Source organism: Garra rufa, chromosome 25, assembly GCF_049309525.1.
Source record: "Garra rufa chromosome 25, GarRuf1.0, whole genome shotgun sequence".
NCBI classification, from domain to species: Eukaryota; Metazoa; Chordata; class Actinopteri; order Cypriniformes; family Cyprinidae; genus Garra; species Garra rufa.
This window is the reverse complement of record NC_133385.1, coordinates 38212591-38239995: the sequence shown is the minus strand read 5'-3', so window position 1 is coordinate 38239995 and position 27405 is coordinate 38212591. Positions and strand designations below refer to the sequence as shown.

General features: G+C 36.3%; 1 protein-coding gene across 2 annotated transcripts in view; it reads left to right on the top strand.

Moving 5' to 3' along the window:
* The first annotated feature begins 731 nt into the window (after window positions 1-731).
* The window catches only part of wwp2 (WW domain containing E3 ubiquitin protein ligase 2), a 63587-nt gene continuing 36913 nt past the window's right edge, over window positions 732-27405 (top strand). For both annotated transcript variants that reach the window (XM_073832289.1, XM_073832288.1), the window contains exons 1-9: window positions 732-806; window positions 1453-1547; window positions 7162-7318; window positions 7519-7640; window positions 10746-10883; window positions 18954-19032; window positions 21558-21706; window positions 24270-24465; window positions 24545-24634. In XM_073832289.1, coding sequence (XP_073688390.1) covers window positions 1475-1547; window positions 7162-7318; window positions 7519-7640; window positions 10746-10883; window positions 18954-19032; window positions 21558-21706; window positions 24270-24465; window positions 24545-24634 — 1004 coding nt within the window. In that variant the 5' untranslated portion in view covers window positions 732-806; window positions 1453-1474. The remainder of the gene's footprint in view (window positions 807-1452; window positions 1548-7161; window positions 7319-7518; window positions 7641-10745; window positions 10884-18953; window positions 19033-21557; window positions 21707-24269; window positions 24466-24544; window positions 24635-27405) is intronic.

Below are 27405 nucleotides of genomic sequence, written 5' to 3'. Positions count from 1 at the left end.
TGGGCAGTTCTGAACTTGTCTGATATAAAATATAGGATACCCAGGACTTTATTTGTATATAATGTGAAAATACCACATTCACAAAGTACTATGCCCAATGTATTTTTTGGTTTCTCTTTGAATTTCGACCCTTCTTTTTATTATTATTTTATTATAAATGTATTGTTTATTCCTTGCTAAATTTTACATTTATGTAAATTTACAAAGAAAACTTACTTTTTTATTTTCAGGAAAGATTTTGATATGTATGTGAACTCTTTAAGAAACTAATAATTCCATTGCATGTAAGAATCTTTCATGGTGTAAATCCTAATATAATATGCTTTGGATTAATGTATGTAACCAAATGTCTTTTTGTTAATTTTTATTTTTATTTTTGTAGTTGTAATTGTTGTTGTTTATTGCATTATAATAATAAAAAAGCACCATGCCCTTAACTTTAAAACGAATTGTAAAATATTCGCTTTTAATTTAATTTTACTTTTCTCATCATTTCAATGAATCTCCTCCAAAAGAAAAGCTTTAAAAACATTAATTCTTACAGAAAAAAAATCGAAATATGTTTTTATATTTAGCTATATATTTTTGTACTTACTTGTCTTTTAGATATATTTATTACTGTGTTCCCCACTTATTCAGATTCCTGTTTTGTTCTAATGTTACGTGTATCCTTATGACATTATTAATAATTATACAAAAAAAAAAAAAGTATCCGCACCCATGATCCACCGCGGCGCTGGTCACATGACCCTGACATTAAAGCGGAAATGACAGTTAGCGCTTCACAGTCTCACGGCAGATAAAAGGTAGAGATCAAAACATTTTTGTGTGTTATTATAAACAGAAAGCCGGTTAAATCACATATATGTCTGTCCGCTTTTATTAAGCGCTCTTCTTGACGATTTCAACTATACTGCGACTTTTGATCGTAAAAAGATGTGCAGCTAACGTTAGTCAAACAGCGTCACTGTCTCACCCATCATGAGAAATCAAACTTAACATTAGCAATGATTATAAACCTTTAATAACTGCAGAAATCATCTTCTGCTGAGTGTTTCTGGTGTCTAAATCCGAGGCGAATATAAATGTGATGTTATGATCAGCTGACCCTTCTGTATAGCGTACGTTTTAACACTTAGATTATTGCTGTTTGTTTGTGTCTGCTCATCAAAACCAGTTACTGACCTTTGAAGCTGTCAGACTGGGATATTCGCATATTTCCTGATGACACATTTTTATGAAGCGTATATTATGGCTTGCTCAGCATTCTTTCAGAGTTTGTGTAAAATCTTCCTGATTTGAACTGTATTGTGTGTCTGTGCTATTTCTGATCACTGAAGATCTCAGTGCACACACATGTGTGTGGTTTGTTGTCTGCTGGTTGTAATATACAGTGGCTGAGTAAATCTGAATGTTATTGAAGTTGATGGTGTATATGTGTGTTTGTTTCAGGGCTGTGATGTGATGTGATGTGATGATGGCAGCTGCCAGTGTGTCTCAGTCTGCCAACGTCCAGGCCACAGAGAAATCACAGTTGACCTTGAAAGGTAAGAAAACCTGTCTTTTCTCATCCAGTCCCATCAAACATCAGCGCTGTGTACTGTGATTGATTTATCAGGAATTGGTGAGAGAAAAAGCTGAAATGACGCATCAGCTTGCAGCATCAGTCCTGTGTTTTTGCACTGTGCTGTGTGTCCTCTAGAGGGGGATGTGTGCTGAATAATAACTTTAGAACTGCGAGCTGCTAGATCAGCTGGTGTTCATGTCCGGACACATTCGCTCACATTTCCTGTTTGACAGAATATTCTCTACAGGAATCCAAATCATATGTTTTTCCTGGCGTCTTGATTCTTTGATCTTGGCTTATTTAATTTTTGTTATAATGTAAATGCTATCCACACTAGCAGTAAGATGTCTTTCTGTATACTAAAACTATTCATGAAAGTTTTCTGCTTTTGAAAATAAGTCATTTCATGAAAGAAGCAGTTTGTGCTGTATATATTTTTGTAATGTTATCAGGGCCGGCCCTACTACAGTGCCTTGCAAAAGTATTCATACCCCTTCATTTTTTTTCACATTTTGTTTTGTTGCAGCATTATGATAAACTGCTTTAAATTAGTTTTTCCCCACATCAATTTACACTCCATACACCATAATAATGACAAAGCAAACACCAGATTTGCAGATTTTACAAATGTATTAAAAATAAAACACTGAAATAAGTACATTGCATAAGTATTCACACCCTTAACTCAGTCCATAGTTGAAGCACCTTTACAACCTCAAGTCTTTTTGGGTCTGATGTGACAAGCTTTGCACATCTGCATTTGGCAATGATCTGCCATTCTTTGCCTCACCTCTGTCAGCTTGGATGGGGGCTGGCAGACATTTTCTAGAGTCCTAGTTGTTCCAGTTGTCTTCCATTATGGAGAATGCTTCTGTCAACCTTCAATGCAGCAGATTTGTTTCTGAACTCTTCCCTAGATCATCGCCTTAACGCAAGTCTGTCACTGCCACAGTTTAACTCCACTCAAAGTGTAGTAACATCTAGAAAAAGGGTATGAATATTTATGCAAGGGGATCTTTTCAGTTTTTTATTTTTTTAAAATTTGCACAAATGTTAAAAACCTATTTTTTGCTTTGCCATTATGGAGTAGGGAGTGTAGATTGATGTGGGAAAAAAAGTCATTTAAAGTAGTTAAATTAAAGTAGTTAAAGTAGGCAGCAACATAAAATGTGAAAAAAATGAAGAGGTATGAATAATTTCGCAAGGCACTGTACATAAGCCACGTAAGTGGGTGCATAAGGCCCATGCCAGGGGTTCATACAGTAAAGCCGTGTCACTCACTTTGAAAATAACAAAAAAAAAGCGTGACTTGTGAGTGCACATTTTTACTGTGTGATGTAGCCTAGTAGAATGCAGTTAGAATGCCTAAAAAATTCAATATATGGGGCATAAATACTCCTGTAAAAGTTGTTGTCTTATATTTCTACATTATCCCCCGGTTTCACAGACCAGGCTTAAGCCTAGTCCCAGACTAAAATGTAAATCTGTGCTTTTTAAACTGAAAGAAACTTGCACTGACTGATCTTAAAATATATCAGTGCCATTGTTTTGTCTCAAGATGCACACCAGTAATATTTTATCATGGGCATGTTTAGAAAAATGACTTAAATATCCTAATTGAACTATGACCTAATCCTGGTTTAGTCTAAGCCCTGTCTGTGAAACCAGGCCTATATGTTTAATTTGAGACACTGCAGGCAAAAACACTTTTTTTATGTACCTGTCAAGCTTGAGATTTTGGGCTTTTTGGTTTTTCCTAAAGCATTTTTTTCAGACTAGTGGTAAGAAAACACCCCAAAAACACTGTTAAGTGTTTCTTTTTTGGCACTTTATCTATTTGTGTCAATAGATTCCAATTACAATACATATTTTTAAAGGCCGTTTTCTCAAAATGAGTTTTTTCTCCTAGACTGAGCCATAAATCTCCACTTCAGCAGCACTTACACACGCCAAACTTTACATTTTTATTCCTGTCTATATTCTGAAGGTTTTTACAGAGGGATTTGTTCATATATAATTTGCTTGATTGTATACAACATTTTATTCCCCCAAAATTGTAAAAATAAATAAATATATATATATATAATATATCTATCTATCTATATATATATATATATATATATAGTTTTCTGTCTGTTCTAAGTATTTTCTGAATTATGGAGTGACAAAATGAGACCTAAAATTCTCTCTGTAAAAACATTTGACTCTAATATGACTTTATCCAGTTTTTTTTATTTTTGTACTAGAAATGTATGCAAATTAGCGCATATTTCATTAAATAATGGCTCATTTGCATATTTAAACCTACAATTTTAGAAAACTTGTAATACAAAAAATGTGTACAATTATTAAGTAATCAATCAACTGAGTAAGGTCATAACTATTCATATATTTTTTTACCCTATTCACGTGCAGTGTCTCCCCCTTTTTTTTTTAACCTGGATATCAGGACGATTGTGAATGTGATATTGGTTTTATACAGTTTAATAAACTAATAAATTTAATAAATAAGTTAATATTGGGAGTTGTTTTTGCTCTGTTTCACCAAAATAGTTCCAAGCAAATCCACAATGGACCTATTGTTTGCCTCTGATCTGCATAGTTTAGTTTCTGAATTTTCGAACAGATCAACTATTTAATGATCCATTCATAAAGACAGTCAGACTTAATTAGTCCATAAATTAATCAGCTTTTGGAGCCAAGTATTTGTTTTTAATTTTTAAAAAGACATTTTTACATTTCATGATTTAAAATATTATCTCATAGCTGTATTTATGAATTTGCGATTGCAGTGTAAATGCTGCAGTACAAAAATGGATTTTGCTAATACTGATTCAGTTTGATTGGAAACAGCTTATAGTGTAGAGTTTTACATAAACAATGATGCATACATCTAATAAGGTTAGAAGAAATGCCCTTATGAAGGTAAAAATGCCCCTGCAAATCAATTTAAGGTTTCAGATTTTGCCACCGCATGGAATTTTAAATATAAAAAGCCTTTTCAGCTGTCCACGGCAGGCCTAAACCAACCAAGGTACCAGCACAAAAGCAAAAGCTTGAGATTCAGCATTTTTTTTTTTTTTTTTTGCCAGTTTGCACACCATTAGGAGGTAGTGCTATCGGTCTGGTGCAGAAAACAGGAAAAACACAAAAGAATAGGATGAAAGAAAGAAGCAAGATAGAAGTTAGGCAGTTGAATTATGTCAGTAAATCACTTTCACATTAAATGTACCTGCCCAACTCAATCCGAACGGCTGAGTTCTTAGCTATCTTCAAGAATCGGCTAAAAACACATCTTTCATCTTTATTTGACCCTCTAACTCTAGCACCCTCTATTCTAATTATATTCTAAAAAAAGAGACTTATTCTCTATTCATTTACTTACTGCTTGTTTTCTTGTTTTCTTGTTGTATTCTATCTATCTATGTTTAAGCCTCTAACACTAGCTTGCTTTTTCTTTTTTCTTTTATCTTTTTTCCTTTTATTTATTATATAATAAAAAAAACTTAATACGTGTACTGCAATGAGACTTGTCATAGCACTTGCATGTTATTGCTATTTTGTTGTTTTTGATTGCTTCCATTTGACCACTTTTGTAAGTCACTTTGGATAAAAACGTCTGCTAAATGTAAATGTCAGTATACATTTGTTGAAATGGCGGCTGCTGCATCATATATTGTCAGTGTAATTTAGCATTTGACAAACATTTCACTATGATTCAAAGATGCTGTGCCAATTAATAATCATGTGAACCATCAATAATTGTAAAATACCTTCTTATCTGAATTGTTTCTATTTTAAAACGTGCATTAGCTTCTTTTCCATCAACTGGTTAAAAGTTATAAAAGTTTATAAAATTATGCTTATTTTACATTTACATAGTTTTGCATTGGTCTGAACAAAAATGGTAGATGGGCTGAATGAAGATGCAAATTCACACTCTGATAGTAGGTGGCTCTTATAAAGCTGATATATATAAATACTACTAATAATACTACTACTCAAATGATTAAAACTTACCTTTTAAGGAATAACCACACAATGTTTCTTCCATGTTTTAATTCAAAATAAAATAAAATAAAGTGTGTTTAATTTTCAGTAATTAAAAGATAAATGAAATGATTGTTTTAGGCTTTCATTTGATAACCAGAAAATGCAAATAAACAATACAGATTTAATGAAAGGGAAAAAAATTCCAAAGGCTATTTTAAGAATAAATTGTAATAAATAAAGTTGTTTTTTATGCATTCAAATAATTAGACATGCTAAAACAAAGATTTTGGTAACAATAAAACATATGGTGGAAAAAAAAAAACATTCCAGAGCCCTAAACATGTCATTTTTGTTATACTTTTAATACATTGAAATTGTATAAATTTGATGATTTAAATTAATTAAACATTGCTTTTTTTTTTTTTACATAATATGTAATTTAGCCATTAAAAATGTAGTAAAGAAAAATTAAAACAGAAAAAAAATGAAATCCAGATAAAACAGACTTTATAGGGCCCTAAAGAGCTAGCGGCGACAAAAGCAGTGTCTGGACCAAAAAGCTGCACTTAAAAAAAAAACCTCAGACTACAGCCGACTACAAACTAACTTGTGCGGTCTTTATGAGCAGCTATCAATAGTCAATAGCAATAGTATATATCCCAGTTACCCCTAATATATGTTGCAGTGCTGCACAACTTAACATCCTCTTGGCACCCATTTAGATTGTTTTATTTGCTGTGGTGTTTATCAGACACTAAACACTTCAAGTTGCTATAGATTTTAACATAAAACAATATTTTTACATTTTAATCTGGACTAAAACATGCCAGCCTAGAAAAGATATCTTGAGTTGATAGTGTTTAAAAAAATTATGATTCTTTATTGTTCATTTGCACAATTTTTGTAACATTTATTACTTTATACTAGGGCTGTGCAATTAATTAAAATTCAGTTTCGATTTCGGCATCAAACGATTATGAAAATTTGCGCTGTTCTGTGTTTGTGTTCAGAGACGGAACAGAACACAGACAAGTAGAGTGAACGTTTAGCTTAAGATACGTACCTGAACGGTCAAATACATGCAAATATATGTCAAAATGCGTTTGGTGATTACTTGTGTTAAACTGTTTCATTTGTATCTTTTTTTTCTATTGTATTGCTATCTTTAAATTAATCATTCATATAAATTGCAATATTGACCAAAATAATTGTGATTATGATTTTTGCCATAATCGAGCAGCCCTACTTTATACATTTATATTAAGTAGACACATTTCTTTAAAAGTAGATTCTTTAAAATCTTATGTTATTTTGCTTCAGAAATAATAATATATCTATCTTTGAAGATAAATATACTATAACACTTTAAAATAAGGTGAAACAGCAACCCATTTAGAAAATTAGCTTTAAAGTCCTCTAAACGCTTGGGATGCTCTTACTGTTACTTTTTGTTGATTTTGATTGTAAATATTAGATGGAATGTAGAACTCTGTAATGGTTTGTTTTACAGTAACTTAGAACTTAACCAAAAATGTAATGTGTGATTTTGTACTTCTGTTTTATCTATTCAAGTTTTTTCCCCTGTTCTGCTCATTTGTCAGTGTTGTCTGCTAAGCCTCAGTCTCCTAAACTCCCCAATCGTCACTCGCGCTTGAGTTCATTTGTGGAAGTGACCGCTGATGGCCTGACCAGTGAAACGAAGAAAACAGGCAAACGCACTGGACACCTAGAGCTGCAGTGGAATGAAGACCTCACTCTGTAAGGCATTGTGTGATTGAGATTATATATTGATTACTTATTTCATTTCAATTGAGCTAAAACTACAGGCTGCCATCAGTAACCAATACCCAAGTGAAAAAGTGTCCGTTCTAGGGGACTTGATTAAATGACTGCATTTGTCCACATACTGTATGGGGTTCAGTTTCCTTTTTCCACATTTGTATTGTTTTTTCATACAGGAACGTGACTCCTCAGAGTCGTTTGGATCTAAAGTTGTGGAGTTGTCACACATTGAGGAAGGAACTTCTGGGCAGTGCCACCATTGACTTACTGGATACTCTACGAACACATGATGGCAAGAGTAAGTTAATCGCAATCAGACCTAACTCTATTAGAATGGCAATTTATGATAAGCAGGACTGAGGATACAGTTTACATTATTCAAGCCTGCTTGTTTCAGTTGAGAATACTGCCTCAACAGCACTGTTTATTCATATCACACGTAAGCTAAGCTTTTAGGAACTGGGTGTACACTACAGTCTCTGGGCACCAAATATTTCAGATGATTCACTGTTTGGCCATCAGAGATTCAGGTATGGAGATAAATGTTAGCATTATGATTTTTGGGTAGTATTACCGCACACTGTATATGAGCTTCATTTGTTGTTTAAAAACAAGGCTTTGAGGGATGAGCTGAGCCTTTACAATGACATGCACTGTACAAATATCTTAGGAAAAAGTCTCTGATTGAAAACATGTGACCTCCTGTAATTAATACTTTTGCATTGCTGGGTCTTTTGACAAGGGCTGTACAAACTTACCACATGTTCCTTTCAGCTCAGTGCGGCGTTTTTCCTGAAAGGTTTTGAGGTTTGACTTTCAGCAGCGTCACTCCACAATGTTAGTCCTAGTTTTTTTTTAGTCAAGTTGGTAAAGATGTTTCTGAGTCAGCTGTCTCCTTCACATTGTTTAAAGAATGTTTTGATTTTTTACAAGGCAGGATATGTCTTTTCGGAAATGTCCTTTTTTGTTCCACGAAGGAAATTTGTACAGGTTTGGGATGACATGAGTGTAAACTACGACAGATTTGTCTTAAGAAGATAAAGACGTAGTGTTTTCATGTTTGCTGTTCTTATGTAAGTTTTCAGCAGCAGTTATTATGTCAGCATTAGGCCTGTCATGATTATAAAATGACCATCTGATCGCAGTTATTTCATCTAACTGCGGTCAGTTCAAACAACCACGCTCCTTTAGCAACCCCAAAAAAGGCAGCACATTGATATAGGCCCTGTACACACTAAGTTCCAGGAGTGACAACAGCATTTAAATGCAGGAGTGAAATCCCCTAAAAGTCTCGAAACTGCAATGAGTGACAGCTTGGAAACCATAGCAACGTTTGGCCGTTTCATGCGTTTAGTATCTGTTATTATGACAGAAGTAATAGTGACAAAACGCTCATTATTTTCAACAGTTTAACCAAAGAACAGTGGATGGAGGCATTGTGTTTTGTTTATGCTTGCTCAGGCTGCTTTACAGAGTCTGTGCTTTTTGGGCTTAAGCTCGGATCAAAAAGCGATCAGGTTTATGGAGTTATCAAAGTGAGCAGACACGAATCGCTATATTTTTGTCTTATTTTTATCATAAAGCATTTGGATTTTGATTTTTATACAACTAGTTATTCAGTCCGACCCGAGCCCGTCTTTTTTTTCCCCCTTCTCCCAAAACAGCTTACTGTTTCAGCTATTAAAATACTTCAGTTTTATATGTAAAGACACAGTGATTATATTTTGTTTTTTTTAAGTTAATTTAGAAAAACATTTGGAGCTTTTTTTGTGTGTTAAGTATATGTTTTTGTTTTTTAAAGTAACAAACAGCAGCCAGCGGAAGACTGTTGTTTAATCAATTTGCCTTCTCAAATCATCATGACTTGCCTCAAATAAATCTATAGATATAAAAACAGTTCAAGTATAAAACAATGTTAGCTTAAACGTTAAACCTAGATAAATGTGCGCTATTAGGTGCTTATCCAAACGTTTTTGCGGAAAGTGGAAACTGAAGCGGGCTTTACAGGAACCAGTGTGCCAGTGCAAACACTTTTATTTTTTCAGTGGAAACAATTTAAAATTATCTGACATTTTTGCTCACAAAGGTAAGAGTAATGCATCATTCGGAAGTGTAAATGGTCTACTTATATTTGTGTGCACTCACAATATCAACAAAACATAACAAACAGAGCTTTTATAAAATAAAGAAAACAAACATGACGCGCGTGCTTTCAGCCTCCTCGTTCTTGAACAGGAGCGCTTCACAAAAATGAACCAAAACTCAGCGAATACATGCCTCACAGATGAGATATATATATAAAGCTGTAAAGTATTACTTAACGAAATAAAACTAATAAAAAAAAAACAATTTCATTATGTAATCTGCAAAGATGCATTTCTCTCTAAAGGCGTGTCCTAAGAGGAGATTGCGAGTCAGGATCTTTGCGACACTGACTCAGAATACACTAGTTTATTAATAAATAATTCAGATATCTCCTTACTATTTCCCCCGACACATTCTTTTGCCGGTGCTTCGTGGCAAGTTTTAGTCTATTGCGTGCGCTTGAACGCGGATCTCTTCCATAAAAACATAAAAAGGAGGAGGAACCTAAAACAGGCCCGATTCCCGGCCCTTGTCTGAACTATGATGTGAAAATTGGCCCAAAACCCGGCCCAATGGGCATATTTCTGTAAAAGCAGTTGTTACTAATGTTAGCTGTATTTTTCAGGAGTTAATGCGGTTGTCAAATGCAGTTGTCACTCCAGTATTTTAGTTGATAATGTGTGTACAGAACGCGATTAAAGAGTAAAAGGTGAACTGACAACTGAATTTAGCTGCAGTGTGTATGTGGCCAGAATGGATGCCATAGCAGAAAATACTGTATGGGCACACAGCAAATTCACTGTTCACGATTCTCAAAATATTCAAAAAATCTAAGTATTGGGGTGGGGGTTTATATGAATGTGTCTCTGAAGATAACTCTGGTTTTCAGAAACAATTCCATGTTATGTTGTCAATTTAATGAACAATGCGCATAATAATGTATGTCAAAGCCATAAAAAAGACAATTAATCGCCATAATCATCAATTCCCCAAAGCAGCCAATTAATCGACATAATCGCAATTATTTCTTAGACAATTAATCGTCAGCCAGATTTCATAATCGTGACAGCCCTAGTCAGTGCATAGATTGAAATGAACAGCTGAGCTCTCCCCCAAACCCTTTGAAACCAGTTTCACTTCTACCCTGCTATTTTAAAACACGGAATATGAACCGGCGAGTGTGTTGCCAAAACCAAGAATCAGCCAAATAAAATGTCATGAATGTAAATGAAATTTAGGTTTTAACAAACTAAAAAAAACGAATGTATTTGCTGACACTAACGCTCTCTCTCTCTCTCTGTTTCTTTTTGACTGGCAGTGGAGAATGTTCAGCTCAGTCTGGTTCTACAGACAGAGAACAAAGGCTCGGTTGTAGCAGGAGGTGAGCTCAACGTCTGTCTGGACGGCCTGGTTGTTGATCTAGGATCGCTGCCCAATGGCAGTGCTACCCCAGACAGTAAGTCCTGTTCACAGACACACATGCACACTTCATAGAAAACACTGGTAGAACACACAGAACACATGAACAAATGCACATTCATGAGTTCGCAAAGCCTTGGCTGTGACTCCACCTAAACTAAATGCAGGAGTCGAGGAGGTTGTGGTGAGAGGGGTTGGGATGGAAAGAGTCGGATTTGACCAGAGGAGGCCCGGCCAATGCTCACAAGAGAGCTTTTCTCCTCTGTGTACTCACAACTGACAAACAGAACCCAGTAGGTCATTGGGTTTTCTGACCACTCACAAACCTAATCTGTTCAGACTCATTTCTGATTGGGAATAAGTTGCTTTGGAAAGCAGCCTAGTCTTAGTTAGAAAGTGCAGTTACTGTAGGAGGAATTGTATCCTGAGTTTAGTTTGTGGTTAAATTCATATGACATTACTCTGTGATGCTCCAAATGTGTGTGTTGTGACATCAACATATAATCAGTCAACATATTAATGTTCATTTAAAGCCACAAGTGGAAAAATACAGAGAATGTGTGTTATTCTTGTGTCTTTCTAACATTTTCAGAATGTTTTTATATTTTGAAGGAAAAGATGGTAGAGGTTTTGCCTTCAAAATCTTGCTAAATTTCTCATTTTGTTCTCATTTTCTTATATAACTAGATAAGAGGGTTTGTCTGACTTATTGTAGGTTACCTTACTTGTTATACATCTAACTGTCATATAAATAAACATGCCAGCGTGACATATCGATTTAAGTTAAATGTATTATTATTACTGGTATATTATCATAAGTGGCTGTTGCAACTGCGATGATATTATAGTATTATTTAAGTTGACATGAAATTAACATTGTCCCAGTTTAAAAGATTAAAAGTCTGTCATCTTTTAAAACATTTCAAACATCATGAATGTCTGTTAAGGTCAGTAAGTCTCTAAAAAAATATTTATGTGTTAGGCAAGATTGATTCAGGATGTAAAATGCTATATGGTGTGACTGTTCAAAAACTTTAATTCCTAAATGATATTTGTACATTTATGTTTTATGATTGTAGTTGCTAGGCTTGGCTTATTTGAATAGATTAGAAATAGTACATAGAAGGTAAGCTTGATTTTGTCTCAAGGGATTTTGGGAGTTTAAATTAGAATTTTGACATTCCATCAATGTCTATGGGATTTTTATGATTTTTAATCTTCAATTTTATGAAAACTATGAGATAAGTCAGATCAGTCTGAAGAGCTGGGCTGAGTTTGGTGGTTCTAGCTTGAAAGCTCTAGGAATGTAGAAATAAAATGTAGTCTAATAATAATAATAATAAAAAGCTTAAGTAGCAGATCAGTAAGTTAGCTTTCTCAAGGCAACCTAATAATTGATTATGATGACCATAATAATACCCATTGTGTTACAGGCCATCTCAGATTACACTGGCGTTCTTGCAGCAGGCACAGAGTGTGCACAACTGAGTAGACTAATGCACTTTAAATGAAGACACTGACAGTTCTTATGCTCACTCCTATATTGCATTGCCTTCCATGCCATTTTGCTAAATTACACCACAGTGTTTCAGAATGATTGATTCTGATTAGCTTACAGTTTATTTTTTAATAACAGCAGTGCACAGCTCTGTTCCATGTCACTTTGCCAAATTATTTTGGTTAAAGAAGTACCTACCACAGCCAAAAAAGACAAAAAACTAAACAAATACAATAAATATCACTAAAAATCGGATGATTATCTATCAGAGCGTGTTCTCTTTCTCCTGCTGTCTCTCCCATGCACACACATATACATAGTTGTGCACATGCAGAAATTCAGGCAACAAAAACTTGTTAGTGCTGCCCAATGACTACAGTAAAGTGTCTTTGCTACTGAAAAAAAAGAACATGACATTTTTGTTAGTTTTTGAAGTAGCTTTCCCATTGTGGCTGCATTACCACCCTGAGTGTGTTGTCAATTTATTTCTTACATAAACGCACAACAGTGATATCTGTATCCTTGGTGAATGTGAACAAAACAGACTGTGGAAAATGTTCTTTTTACTGTTTATTCTCTTGGTTTTTCATTGGAAACATTCACAAGAATATAACCTTTGATGAAGAATATTTGTTTTCTTTCAATGATTTTACTTATCATAAGACACATTTGTTTACCCTCAAATCTAAATAAATGTCAGCACCCTTGCATTTAATACTTTGTGCAGGCTCTTTTGTGAATCTACCGGAATCTATTTAGTGCATAATTGCAAATAATCCATGCAGTTATTAGTAACTGGAACCCATTGTTTGGTCATTCAACACAGTGGAAGAGGAATTTGGCCTGTGTGTCACTTCACATTTATACCTCAGTAAATAAGGAAGTCATGTCACACCACTGAGATATTCAAAAGCACACAATTAATTGTGGAAAAAATATACAATTTTATTTCAATTAAAGTTAGATTGTGTGAGTATTCTGAACAAATGACCAAGAGCATAAACAGTGAAGACAAATTTTCACTAATACAGCCTGGAAACTAACAGCATTTTTCTCTTTAGAGATCATTTGTAAGCGCCACATGTTGGGGGTCAATACCGGACACAAGCAGTACATCAGTTATCAGAATCGTCAGTGAAGTCCATTCATCGCATGGCATCGGCAGCAGTCGTGTTGTATCTTAGTTCACGGATGTTTCTAGTTCTGTTTCAGCCACTTTCTCAAATAAATTAAACTGGTCTCAAATAAAAATATATTATTTGTCAGGTTGGATAGATGCTGAAATGAAAACAGTGTGAAAAAAGGAGTCTGGGTAAAAGATGAAAAGCATCATTCTATGTGACCTACATACAGTATCTTACAAAAGAGAGTACACCCCTCACATTTCAGCAACCATTTTAGTATATTTTCTCACGGGACAATACTATAGGGATGAAATTTGGATATATTTTAGAGTAGTCCATGTGCAGCTTGTATAGTAGCATAGATTTACTGTCTTCTGAAAATAACTCAACATACAGCTATTATTGTCAAAATAGCTGGCAACAAAAGTGAGTACACTCTTAAAAATAAAGGTGCTTTAAAAGGTTCTTTACAGCAGTGCCATAGAAGAACCATTTTTGGTTCCACAAAGAACCATTCAGTGAAAGGTTCTTTGAAGAACCATCTCTTTCTTGTCTTTTTATAATCTGAAGAACCTTCTTTCTTCTTTAGATGTTAAAGGTTCTTTATGGAACCATTTAGACAAAAAGGTTATTCTATGGCATCGTGAAGCACATTTATTTTTTAAGAGTGTACACCCTAAGTGAACTTGTCCAAAGTGTCAATATATTGTCTTGGCACCATTGTTATCTGGCACTGCCTTAATCCTCCTGGGCATGGAATTGACCAGAGCTGCACAGGTTGAGGCCGGGATCCTCTTCCTTTCCTCTATAATGACATCACAGAGCTGCTGGATGTTAGACACATGGTCAGGGATGAAAATTAACTTTTTTGTCCACTGGCCAGTGTGGCTGGTGGATTTTAAAATCTACCAGCCACTAAATGTTTTTACCAGCCACTTTATGTTTTTAACCGACAATGTGTAGCTGCATGTGAAAATTAATACTACAAGATCTACTATACTTGAGCAGTTTATTTAATCTCAAGCCTCAATAAAATACTGACATTTTCACCGAATTTTTCTGTCATGATACAGAGCTATCTTCACAACTACACAACTTATAGCCCACATACTATAACAGCCTAGATATTTTATGTAGCCTAATTTGCACGCATTGGGGAGTCGCTCTCTGAACGCAGGGTATTAAAGTTGCTTTTGAATGCGTGTGCGCGTTTAACTTTTGGTTTCGTTTTTACTATAGCGCGAAACTCTCGGCGGCGTAGAACGTGCATTCTAAAATACAAGAGATTACTTAACAAAACCATTTGGGAGGACACCAACGGGATTTTGAAAAGCGTGTCCCCAGTGGAAATTACGCCCCTGTGTGAGTGGAACTCTGCCGCCGAGTTATCATCTGATGTGAATGAATGCCGTGTTGTACAGTATTTTGAGAAAGACGCGCCATGAATTGCATCTGACAGAATGTGCGCTGTAGCACAAAATACAATATTTCTTCAAAAGCAGATTGTAAAGATATTTTAACAGACCTCTTAACGCCTGTGATGTATCGCCACATTTTTTTGAAGGTGTGCCTCCGCTAAAAGTGTCCGCCGTCGTCTTCTTCTTCGTGTATTTTAACGGCAGTTCGCAACCAATGTTAAGGTGCATTACCGCCTCACGCCGTCCGGTTGAAGTATGTTATTTTTATTTACCCGCCACGGTGGCCGGTGGGTGAAGCGAGTTTACCCGCCACAACACAAAATCACCCGCATTTGGCTGGTGGCGGGTGCTAATTTCCATCCCTGCACATGGTGCTTCTCCACCTTACACTTGAAGATGCCCCACAGGTGCTTGATAGGGTTCAGGTCTGAAAAAATACTTGGCCACCCCATCACCTTCACCTTCAGCTTCCTCAGCAAGGCAGTTGTCATCTTGGTGGTGTGTTTGGGGCCGTTATCATGTCGTTCGGCCTAGTTTCTGGAGGGAAGGCATCAGGTTCTTCTTCAGAATGTACAGCACATAATGGAATCCATGTTTCCCTCAATGAACTGCAGCTCCCCAGAACCAGCAGCACTCATGCAGCCCCAGACCATGATGCTACCACCACCATGCTGGACTGTAGACAAGACACAATTTTCTTGGTACTCCTCACCAGGGCATCTTCACATATGCTGGACACCATCTGAGCCAAACAAGCTTATCTTATAGTCTCATCAGACCACAGGACATGGTTCCAGTAATTCATGCTCTTGGTTGTCTTCAGCAAACTGTTTTCTGGCTTTCTTGTGTGCCAGCTTCAGATGAGGCTTCCTTCTGGGACGACTCCTATGCAAACCGACTTGTTGCAGTGTGTGGCGTATGGTCTGAGCACTGACAAGCTGACCTTCTACTTCTGCAACCTTTAAAGCAATGCTGGCAGCACTCATGCATCTGTTTTTGAAGCCAGGTTCTGCACCTGACACACAGAACGAGTGCTCAACTTTGATCGACCCTTGCGAGGCCTGTTTCGAATGAAACCCATCTTGGAAAGCCTCTGTATGACCCTGACCACTGTAGTGTAACTGGGTTTCAGGGTGTTACTGAACCTCTAATAGCCTTGGTCATCTTTGTGGAGCAACAATCCTAATTCTCCAATCCTCAGAGAGTTGTTTGCCATGAGATGCCATGTTGAACATCCAGTGGTCAGTATGAGAGAATTGTACTTAAAGCACCTAATTTTAACTGCTCTAATACAAGATACACAACTTTGTATGGTCCTGTCAAGCAGACAAAAACATAAACATGATGAATAGGACATGTGGCTTTGCATGGTTAAACAACATACTGCTGTTATCACTCAGAGGACAGTAAATCTATACTATAGCACAAGCTGCACATTGACTACTCTAAAATATATCCAAGTTTAATTTCTATGGTATTGTCTCTTGAGAAGATATACTAAAATGGTTTTGTGACATACTGTATGTATTAAATGTACAGTTTTACTGCTATTTAATGTTTCTTGTGCAAAGCTAGTTATTTATAGGGAAAAATAGCTATGAAATTAAATGATCAATATACCACGACTACAGATATCATCAGAATAATTGACAAGCAAAAAAGATTTAATATGCCATTCATGCAGTTTTAGTCATTCTGGGAGGTCTGTGACTTTTGGTCGATTGCATGTGTTGCATTTATTTGTGCAAATCTTCTTTAGTAAACACAGTTTAAAGATTTGGAAGTGTTTTTGTTTCCGGATTGGGTTGGAGCTGCTTAAACTATGAATGAGGTTGTAATAAACACCAACACAAGCTCAGAGTGTAAACGCTTCTTATGCTTGTGCCTGTGAAGGACTTTACTGTTATTCTGGAGATGAATAATCTGTTACTTTTAAATTTGGTTGAGTTTGTTTTTTCAGTGATTTTTCTGACTTTGTCATTCAGTTAGTCATTGTACACACATACTCAGGCTTAACACGTTGGCAGTTTGACTTAAATGTCTTTCACAACAACTGGCTTTGTGATGGGCTCTTTAAAATCCTGGTTTTAGCCACATATAGCATAAAGATGTAGAGTGTGTTTTAAGAGTGTTTGACCTTCAGTGGTGGATAAAGGTTGGAGTGTGTGTAGGTCTGTTAGGGTCCTCTGTTCACTCTGAAGTCGCTCTTGTTGGTATAATGTTTTCCCTCATTTCCCCTAGCAGTTTTTTTCTGAAACACACGCACTACATAAACAGGTCTTTGTGTACAGGCCTGGGGAAAGACAGAATGGCACACACACGTTCAGTAAACAGAAACTTGTGCTCAAACTTGCTAAGCTTCAAACTTTCTTACAGTAACTTGTGACTTTTGTAATAAAAGGTTTAATTCCACTCCATTAGAGTTTTACAACTGCAACTGCGAGCCTTTTATTAAGAGACACATTCATGCTAAACTACTTAAAATGCAACACATGATTAATTAAGAGCGACAGCGTAAGCAGTGTTGGAATGCATCTGAATGAATTTCAAATGTATCCCAGTATTAGAGGAATGGTTATCCAAACATTTTAATTTCCAAACTACGATTTTCACATTCATCTGTTTATGAATGTGCCTTATCCAGATGTGGTAGACAAAATTGTTGTCAAATGTCATTGTTTCTTGTGTCTTGTGCCCATATTCAACACAAGTTTGAGAGCTAACTAAGAGGAAAAGATTTTCTATGTGTGAGAAACTAACTAACCCCCGGTTTCACAGACAAGGCTTGAGCCTAGTTCCAGACTAAAATGTAAACCTAAACTGTTTCAACTGAAAGAAACTTGCACTGGCTGATCTTAAAATATATCAGTGCCGTTGTTTTGTCTCAAGATGCACACCAGTAATATTTTTTTCTAAGGCACATTTATAAAAATTGCTTTATAAACTAATCCTGGCTTAGTTTAAGCTCTGTCTGTGAATCCAGGCCTATGTGTTATGATTTGATCAAGCTTGTGGGATACCATTCAAGTCGTAAGGACTGTCATAATGACATTTATATGGAAAAACAGTGTGAACTTTTTGCTCAGCATCGTTTTTGTGCTGAAGGAACAACTTTTTTCATACACTCTTGGAAGGACATTTTGCTAAGATTATTGAAAACATGGATTAACAGATGTTAGACAGTGCAACATACAATAGACGACTACAGATTACATGATCTCTTCACAACATCTATTGACGTAAATGCAGTAAAAATTGGATATAACCAGAATTAAGCCAGTACAGAGCATCAACATATATGTGACCCTGGACCACAAAACCAGTCTTAAATCGCTGGGGTATATTTGTAGCAATAGTCAAAAATACATTGCATGGGTCAAAATTTTTGATTTTTCTTTTATGCCAAAAATCATTAAGAAATTAAGTAAAGTTCATGTTCCATGAAGATTTTTTGTAAAATTCCTACTGTAAATATATCAAAATGTAATTTTTGATTTGTAATATGCATTGTTAAGAACCTAATTTGGACAACTTTAAAGGTGATTTTCTCAGTCTTTTTGATTTTTTTTGCATCCTCAGATTTCTGATTTCAAATAGATGTATCTTGGCCAAATATTGTTCTATCCTAACAAACTATACATCAATAGAAAGCTTATTTATTGAGCTCTCATATGATGTATATATCTCAGTTTTGTCAAATTTAACCTTATGACTGGTTTTGTGGTCCAGGGTCACATATTGGCATATTAGTGTGTTTGTCAGTTCTCTTAGTATTTTCTATTGTACAGTATCTGTCACTTAACGCACAACACATTATAATACAAATTACTAATATTAGTGGCTCTTGCAGCATTTTAATCTCAGCACACGGATGACCGACACTTTCCAAGTTGTGCTTTGGTGTCTCTCTACCCTTTGGAGCATTACAGCATTACATGTCCCATGTTTTTTTATGCTTTTGTAATTGTTATATATATGTAATTATCAAACATTCAGTAATAGGTCATGAAATCTAGGTAGTATTCACTCCTCATACACTTATTTATGATGATTTTTTTTCTCTGCAGAGATAGTTCACTCGAGCAGGTCTAATCTGCACAGAGCTCACAGTGAAGACAGCCCCAGTACCAGCAGCCCCCGTGGAGGGTAAGCACAAATATCTTTATTTTTCCCCATTGTTTGTCACTGAGTATTCTTAATGTATGTTCTGCTTCTCCTGTTTCATGTCTTCTGTTCTTTCTCTCTCACGTACTAGTGAACACAGCCTTGTTTTTTTTAATGCATAATATCCTAAATGGGCTGAAGAATTGGTGTTAGGGGTTAGTGGTATGACCACTACTTTTGAATTGAATATAGTGAAAGGGTTTTGCATAATTTTTTTTGTTTAGAAGAGTTTGGAACTTATGTGGAACCAACTCCAGAAGCACATTTGTAGCGTTTGTAAAACAGTGTTAAATAAATAAATTAAAGGATTAGTTCACTTCCGGAACAAAAATTTACAGATAATGTACTCACCCCCTTGTCATCCAAGATGTTCCCAATTCCAGTCTTTTCGTGTCTTTCCTGTTCGTGTCTTTCTCTCTTTAGTCGTAAAGAATTCCCATATAATGGAGTTCAATGGTGCCCTCAAGTTTGAACTTCTAAAATGCATTTTAAACTCGGCTTCAAAGGGCTCTAAATGATCCCAGCCGAGGAAGAAGGGTCTTATCTAATGAAACGATTGTTTATTTTCGAAAAAAAAGTACAATTTGTCTTGTCTCATCTCTGCAATCTGCTTGTGTAGTCTGTGTAATTTGGGTAAATACAGTTAGGGTATGTCGAAAAACGCATGCTCATCGCAGAGACGAGACAAGGTGAGCATTTGAGGTTAAAAAGTATATAAATTGTCAATTTGTTTAGAAAATAACCAATCTTTTCACTGCTTGAAGCTGCATTTAAACTGCGTTTTGGAAGTTTAAACTTGGGGGCACCATAGAAGTCCACTATATGGAGAAAAATCCTAAAATGTTTTCCTCAAAAAACATCATTTCTGTACGACTGAAGAAAGAAAGACATTAACAGCTTGGATGACAAGGGGGTGATTACATTATTTGTAAATTTGTGTTCTGGAAGAGAACTAATCCGTTAATGAATTAAGAAAAGAGCATATCAGCTTTTTTGGTGCATACAGTTACTGTATATGGAACATTGCAAGCACATTTTTTTATTGTTGAATTGTGCAATAAAAAAGGGGATGTACTTGGGTGGATTGGCTAGCCTAGAATCTAGACGCGCCCCTAGCGGCAGCAAATTACATTTGCTTCCAAGGTCAGTCTAGTTACTCTCAATTCACTTAAATTTCCGAAAAATCCAAGATGTACCGGGCCAATCACGAGTCGGTGGGCGGGCTTAACATGATGACGCCTGACCTGCGACCATAAGTTCAGTCAGACATGAATTCCTGGTTCCGTGAATTAAGCGTGGAAAACTGAACAGTATTTATATAATTTTTTACTTTTGATACACAGCCACGTCCATGTGTCCTGAGCAGGAGCTCGTTACATCTGAACGCGCTGTGGTGTAGAATACGCAAACACCGGAAGCGATCTGTGGCGTGTATACGACACTCATTGTTTACACAGCACAAGAGATTGTGGATATAGCGGCTATTCAAAATGGTAATTACTTGCGCTTGTCCTGGTTGTTCAAACCCATTTAAAGCTGAAAAAGATTACGTTTGCTTGCGCAAACTCATCCTGGACTTTTTTTTTTACATATTTCCCCTTTCGGTGTTTGCGTATACTACATCAAAGCGCGTTCACATGTGACGAGTCGAATCATAGATATGCTAAACTCGTGCTCATGACAGATGGACGTGGCTGTGTATCAAAGGTAAAAAGAAAATTATATAAATACTGTTCATTTTCTTGCAAAAACCGACCGTTTCGTGTCTTAGGACATCAATGTATCGTCACGAGCCGCAGGGTGTAATTTGGATTTGTCTGTGCATGTTTTTGTTTACTTTTAAAGGTTTAGTGCCCATCTATGTCTATTATTTAGCTGACAGACTGCACAGTGCACTGATTTTTGTTAAAAATCTTCGTCGCTCTGACTACGTCACCTGACCGACTACGTCTCTGATTGGTTGTAGCGCTATCCTATTGCGTGGAGAGGAGTTTGAAAGACAACCGTTTATCCCACCCCTCCGGTTGAGCCCTGTCTATGGAGAGTGCCCAGACCCTACATTTATGTGGGTCTGGCTTGCCAGGCTATGGATTGGCAACATTTTTATAAAAATGTTTCTTTTTTACTCTGTTGCTTAGTCGTCCAATTAAAAGTTCTATCAGACCAGGAGCAGAGTTGTAAAACCCACCAGTATGTTGCAAATGTGTTGCTGGAAAATTTGGTGATAAACATTATCTAGTCAAGCTTAGGCCTGACTTACCAAGATCCCAAGTAAAAGAGTTTGCTTGGGCAATCTAGCAAATTGTGTGCACTCTTTGTGGGAGTATTACAGGATATTTACTAAAAATACTTGCCCTACGTACAGATAGGTTGGACACACCCATAATTAAACATATTCACAGTGTGTGGGTTTACAGAGGCATAACAGGAAATACACAGAAATAACCACATGCATACATGTAATAACAAAACTGTGTCTCTGATAGGAATCTCTCATATATTTTCAGAAGTTTAGCTCATTCATCTGTGGGCTCTTGTGGAGATTCTCCAGCTGATATCAGAGGAGCTGTTCTCACTAATGGTGAACTGAATGGAGAATCTGCAGACAACACACGCCGCAACTCAAAGACGGCCATCGGCAGCCCGAGCAGTGCTGGTCAGACATACACACACACACACATTTACAAACATAATGAAATATGATCATAACATAATGTGATGTAAGGTGATGGGTGCTCATCTTAATCTAATACTATAGTCTATTTGTTAATTCACAAGAGCTGCTTTTATTTTGACAAAGTGTGTAAGGAGTCATTTTTTGTGCTTTTAATAATAAGCAAATTCCTCTCTTTATTTTCTCATTCATCTGACTTTTTAGTAGCTTAATATTCCTGTCCACTGAAAGCTGGATATGCAAAATCTCAGTTGATTGACACCTAAATGGATAGTTCATCCAAAAACGAAAATTCTGTCATGAGTCACTCCTGTGTTGCTCCAAACCCTAGACTAGTGTCTATCTTCAAAACGCAAAATAGGATATTTTTTGTAAAACCTGCAAAAAAAATTTGTTTGTAAGTTGTAAAATTTAATTGTAAATGTAAATTAAACAAAGCTTATTGGATTACGTTTTACAAGAAAATACTATTTCAGTTCTTCTACTTCATAATTTCACATTTAATTACAATGTGTTGCCATTGTTTAAGTTTAAACCACAGCTTAAATTAAATCAGTTCATCATTTTAAGTGATCATATGTCTTGGATTATACTACTTAACTCTTTTGGATTTGTTTCACCATAACCTTTTGGGATCTTTTATGTTTTGGTTACCTGATTTATGATTTTGTAATGACATGAGGGAAGGTAAATGATGACAAATTGTAAATTTATCGCCATGCTTAGGCCTTAGTAAAGACTCTTTGAGTGGCCTGATTTAGTATGATGGTGTTAGTATGATGGTGTTAGCCAATCACTTCTTATCTTGTATCTGTTAGATTTCTTCTTCTTATTATTATTATTCTTCCTCCTTCTTCTGTTTATTCCGCTCTTGAGTCTATGGCAGCCCATAGAACCGCTTGCAGGAAAATTATGAAATTTGGCACGCTGATAGAGGACAGTCTCAAAATTAACCATAGCGAGTTTGGAGTCCTAAACTTAAACTCTTTGGCGCCACACAAAGTTTCACTCATGTTTATGATAATAACTAGAAAAAAAGAAGGTAATTTAATTTTAAAATCACAAGGTTTTTCGAACTTATCCTAGACGGTTTGTCGGATTTTCACCTAATTTGGCTCAGATCATCTTCAGACCATGATGGCAAAAAGTTGTGGAAAGTTGATTAGTCAAACCGTTCTCGAACAAAGCATGAACGAAAAAGCATGAACGAATTTGACGAAGAGCACACAAAAATGGATGTGAGGCCATATCTCTGCAACTTTTTAGGTGTATTGACACCAAACACATGTTCATGATAATAACTAGAAGGAAAGAAGAAGAAAAAAAATTCTCTGAATCTTTGGCTCATGTTTATTCGAATGAACACTGAAATTTTAAAATAACAAGGTTTAGTTTTTTTATTTTACTATTTTTAATCATTCAAGAAACCTACTTTTTCGAACTCATCCTACATGGTTTGTCTGATTTTCACCTAATTTGGATCAGATCATCTTCAGACCATGATGGCAAAAAGTTCTCGAATAACGCATGAATGAATTTGACGAAGAGCACACAAAAATGGATGTGAGGCTATATCTCCATAACTTTTTGGCGTATTGACACCAAACTTGGTGTATGTTACAACAAGCATGACCTAAGGCTACCTGCACTCTTTCGGAGCAGCGCCACCTAGTGGTCAGAAGACATTAAAAGATAGTTATTTTTGCTAATAACCTCTGAATGGTTTGGCCAAAAATCCCAAAACTGGTCTCTTTAGATTCGGTGCAGCATGCTGAGTCGAACCATACCCAATTATGCTAATAACATTTCATTAAATTGGCATTAAATTGTAATGAAAGTGTCCACCATTTTTATTCATGTTGAAAACCTATTTTTTAGTAGGCACCGCCTATTGCTTAAGAGTGATAAACCATTCATTAAACATTTAAACATTAACAATGAATTCCAGTGCTAATAACTTTTGATTGCATTAGCCTTTGAAACTCGTCTCTAAATATTTTTTAGGTCATGCCAACAATAGATACCAATTATGCCATAGTCAACCAAACTTTCTGTCTGCCATTTTGATTTACATTGAAAAACAACTTTTTCATACTCCTCCTCGGCTGTTAGTCCGACTTTTACCAAAATTGAGGCAGATCATCTTCAGACTGTGTTCTGACAAAAAGTTATGGATTTTGTGTTGATAGACAAAACTGTTTTTGTATAGCAACGCAACAAATTTTAGGCATGATGCCAGACTATGCCTGAGGCTGTATCTCCGCAAAGCTTTGACCTATTGACACCAAACTTTGTATGTGCTATTGTCTCCTTACACTAAACACACCACATCGATTTAATAACAGTGCCACCAATTGGTCAAAAGTGATATCCCATTAAATCATATTACTAGAGGTTGTATTTATGATTTTACAGCCATTTTGACTAAATTCATATTAAAATGGCTTTAATTACTCATTGGTGCAGTTGGTCTGCCAATCAATGCTTGGCCCCTTAATTGCTGCTTGCAGCTATATTTTGACATTTTTTGTTGGTCTTTGCTCAGGTAAAAGTGAGACGGCTGCTAATGGTATAGAGGGTGGTCATCTGCCACGTCCAGCTCTGTCTTCACCCTCACTGGGGTCAACCCCATCTGCTGGGATGGACAGTCCTGCACTGCCAGCAGCCACAGAGACCCCGTCCACCACCGACCAGACCAGTACAGCCACAGAGCCAAACACCACTGATGCACTGCCTGCTGGGTACGTCAAGAGAGCTGGGGCTGAATTTAAACATGAACACATGCCACATCATTTTGCTCAGTGATCTTATCTCTTGTAGTTGGGAACAGCGAATTCTTCCTCATGGACGAGTCTACTATGTGGATCATAACACAAAGACCACCACATGGGAGAGACCCCTCCCACCAGGGTGTGTATCTGTCTTTTTCACATGCTTTTAATGTTATGTTTATGGAAGGAGTTGCTAGATCAATGTCCATTCCTAAAAGTTAGCACATCAAATCTCACTTCAACACTCTCAAAGATTAATTCATTTTAGATTAGGGTTGTGTGGTTAGTGTCATTTATAACAAAATTGTAATTGTTGTTTTAAAGGGGTCATGTGATGTTGCTAAAAAGAACATTATTTAGTGTATTTGGTGCAGTTCAATGTGTTTAAGCGGTTTGAGGTTCAAAAAACTTTTTTTTTTTCACATTCTGTGCATTATTGTTTCTCTTCTGTGCGTAGATTTTTACAAAGCTCATTGCTCTGAAAAGCCAGGTATCTGGTGCATTGCGATTAGCCAAAAACCTCAAGCGTGTGACAGAAATGTTACGACCATTACCATGTTGTGATGACGTGTCCCAACACTACAAGTGAGAAAAAAAATATATAAAATGAGGCATTTGTTATATCCAGTGAGGACATTATTACTGATTATAATCTCATCCTGTCTTTTTATGTGTTGTGTTGCGTTGTGTAAACATAACACCATGTCTGCATTTGTGATTGTAGAAACTAGGGATGCACCGAATGAAAATGCACCGAATTTCGTGGCCGAAACCGTAGCCAAACTAAATTACACACTGGGTTGAAGGCCGATTACCGAACACGGTTTTTCATGTTTTTCCCCCATGTATTTTGCCTATATTTTTCACCACTGCATAAATTAAATAGCCAATATTAGCTTTTTACAATTGTGTCTTGCTTTTCAAAGAAAAAAATCAATTACAAAACAGCAATTTAAAAATATTTAACACTGAACATTTTTAACATTCTAGTAGACATTATAGCCTACCAACAAAGCACAATTTAAAGGAGAACTCCGGTGTGATATTGACCTAAAGTGTATTGAATCATGATACCGAGTGTGAACGTACCTTGCATATCTCATCTCGTCTTGTCCACTGCAGTCCGAAATCTGGGGTCAGTTAGCCGATGCTCACAACAGGTTGTCAATGAGAGTGAATCGGGCATCGGAGAAGCCATGTAAATAAATCACTGTTTTACGCCATTTACGAGGCACAAAGTAGCTCCACACTTCATTGGTAGACTTCCAAGGGCCCTGACATTTAAAACGAGACATTGAGAACTCAGAAAAAGCACCAGTAGTTTATTTACAAGAAGATTTATACAGACATTTTCCACCAGAAACAAACCGGTCGCCGCCATCTTGAATTTAGTCACGATAAGTCGAGTGTCGAGCACGAAGGAAACTACAACCTGATAAGTTGATAACCTGATAAATTCCTTGGTGCTCGACACTCGACTTATCGTGACTAAATTCAAGATGGCGGCGACCGGTTTGTTTCTGGTGGAAAATGTCTGTATAAATCTTCTTGTAAATAAACTACCGGTGCTTTTTCTGAGTTCTCAATGTCTCGTTTTAAATGTCAGGGCCCTTGGAAGTCTACCAATGAAGTGTGGAGCTACTTTGTGCCTCGTAAATGGCGTAAAACAGTGATTTATTTACATGGCTACTTCGATGCCCTATTGACTCTCATTGACAACCTGTTGTGAGCATCGGATAACTGACCCCAGATTTCGGACTGCAGTGGACAAGACGAGATGAGATATGCAAGGTACGTTCACACTCGGTATCATGATTCAATACACTTTAGGTCAAAATCACACCGGAGTTCTCCTTTAACTTAAAATGAATAAGTTAATTAGTAAAATAATATTCTTTGTCATTTTAAGACCCCTTTTTGAATCAGGCATGTGTTTTAAATATGCAAATAAATGCAGCCTTGCTGAGCAAAGGAGGATGTTATAATAAATTTATTAATAGAGCTGTTGTAATGATTATATCATTATTTTTTTATTTTATTTTACAGAACAACAGTAAAATTACAATACTAACATTTATGAATGTTGACTTTTATTTTGGCGGAAACACGCAAGAAGACCTCAGTACTACTTTTTGCTGACAGCAGCAGATTTATGAATGATTCGCATCACGCAGATTTTCCTCGCACTTTGGACTTTGAACCCTGGCTAAGGAGCTCATGCAGCGCTGTAGAATAAATACAATTGGTGCGTGTATTAGACAACATAACGTTCTGTAGTTTATTTACTAATGGTTTAAAGTCATTAGGTGATTTCAGTCATCATACAGTAACCAGCAACAACTACCTCTTTCTCTTTTCATGGAAGACATGCGATGCGATAAACAGTCTCTCGCTGTCGGTGCTTGTAATGATTTTTGCGTCGTTCTCGGACAGTTTTCAGTGCTTTCACACTGCCCACATGTTTGCTGCATATTGTGCGCCTCTATTTGATCACTTCACGTCATTATTCTGTATAATTTATTCTTTCTTTTCGTTTATTCGTCCGAACACCAGAAGCTTTTTTTTTTTGCTATTTTTGGCCGAATAATTTCAGTTGCCGAACATTTGGTGCATCCCTAGTAGAAACGTCAAACAAGCATTACTCTACACTGCTCAAAACTAGCGTTTGAGTAGCCAATAGCAAATTCTTCAAATATGAAAATTTACTTACAGGCTGTGAGTCAGACGCGCCAGACTGTCCTTGCAAAGTTGGAATTGCCCCACATTATAGTGTTCACAGCCACATTGTAGGCTACTCTCCCAGGTTCAGGAAACAGTCCTCCATAAAATAGGCTGCACACACTCGAATATTTGCATTGTACTGTTTTGGAACAGTGTTTTAAATACAACTTTACCACTGATTTCTAGTTG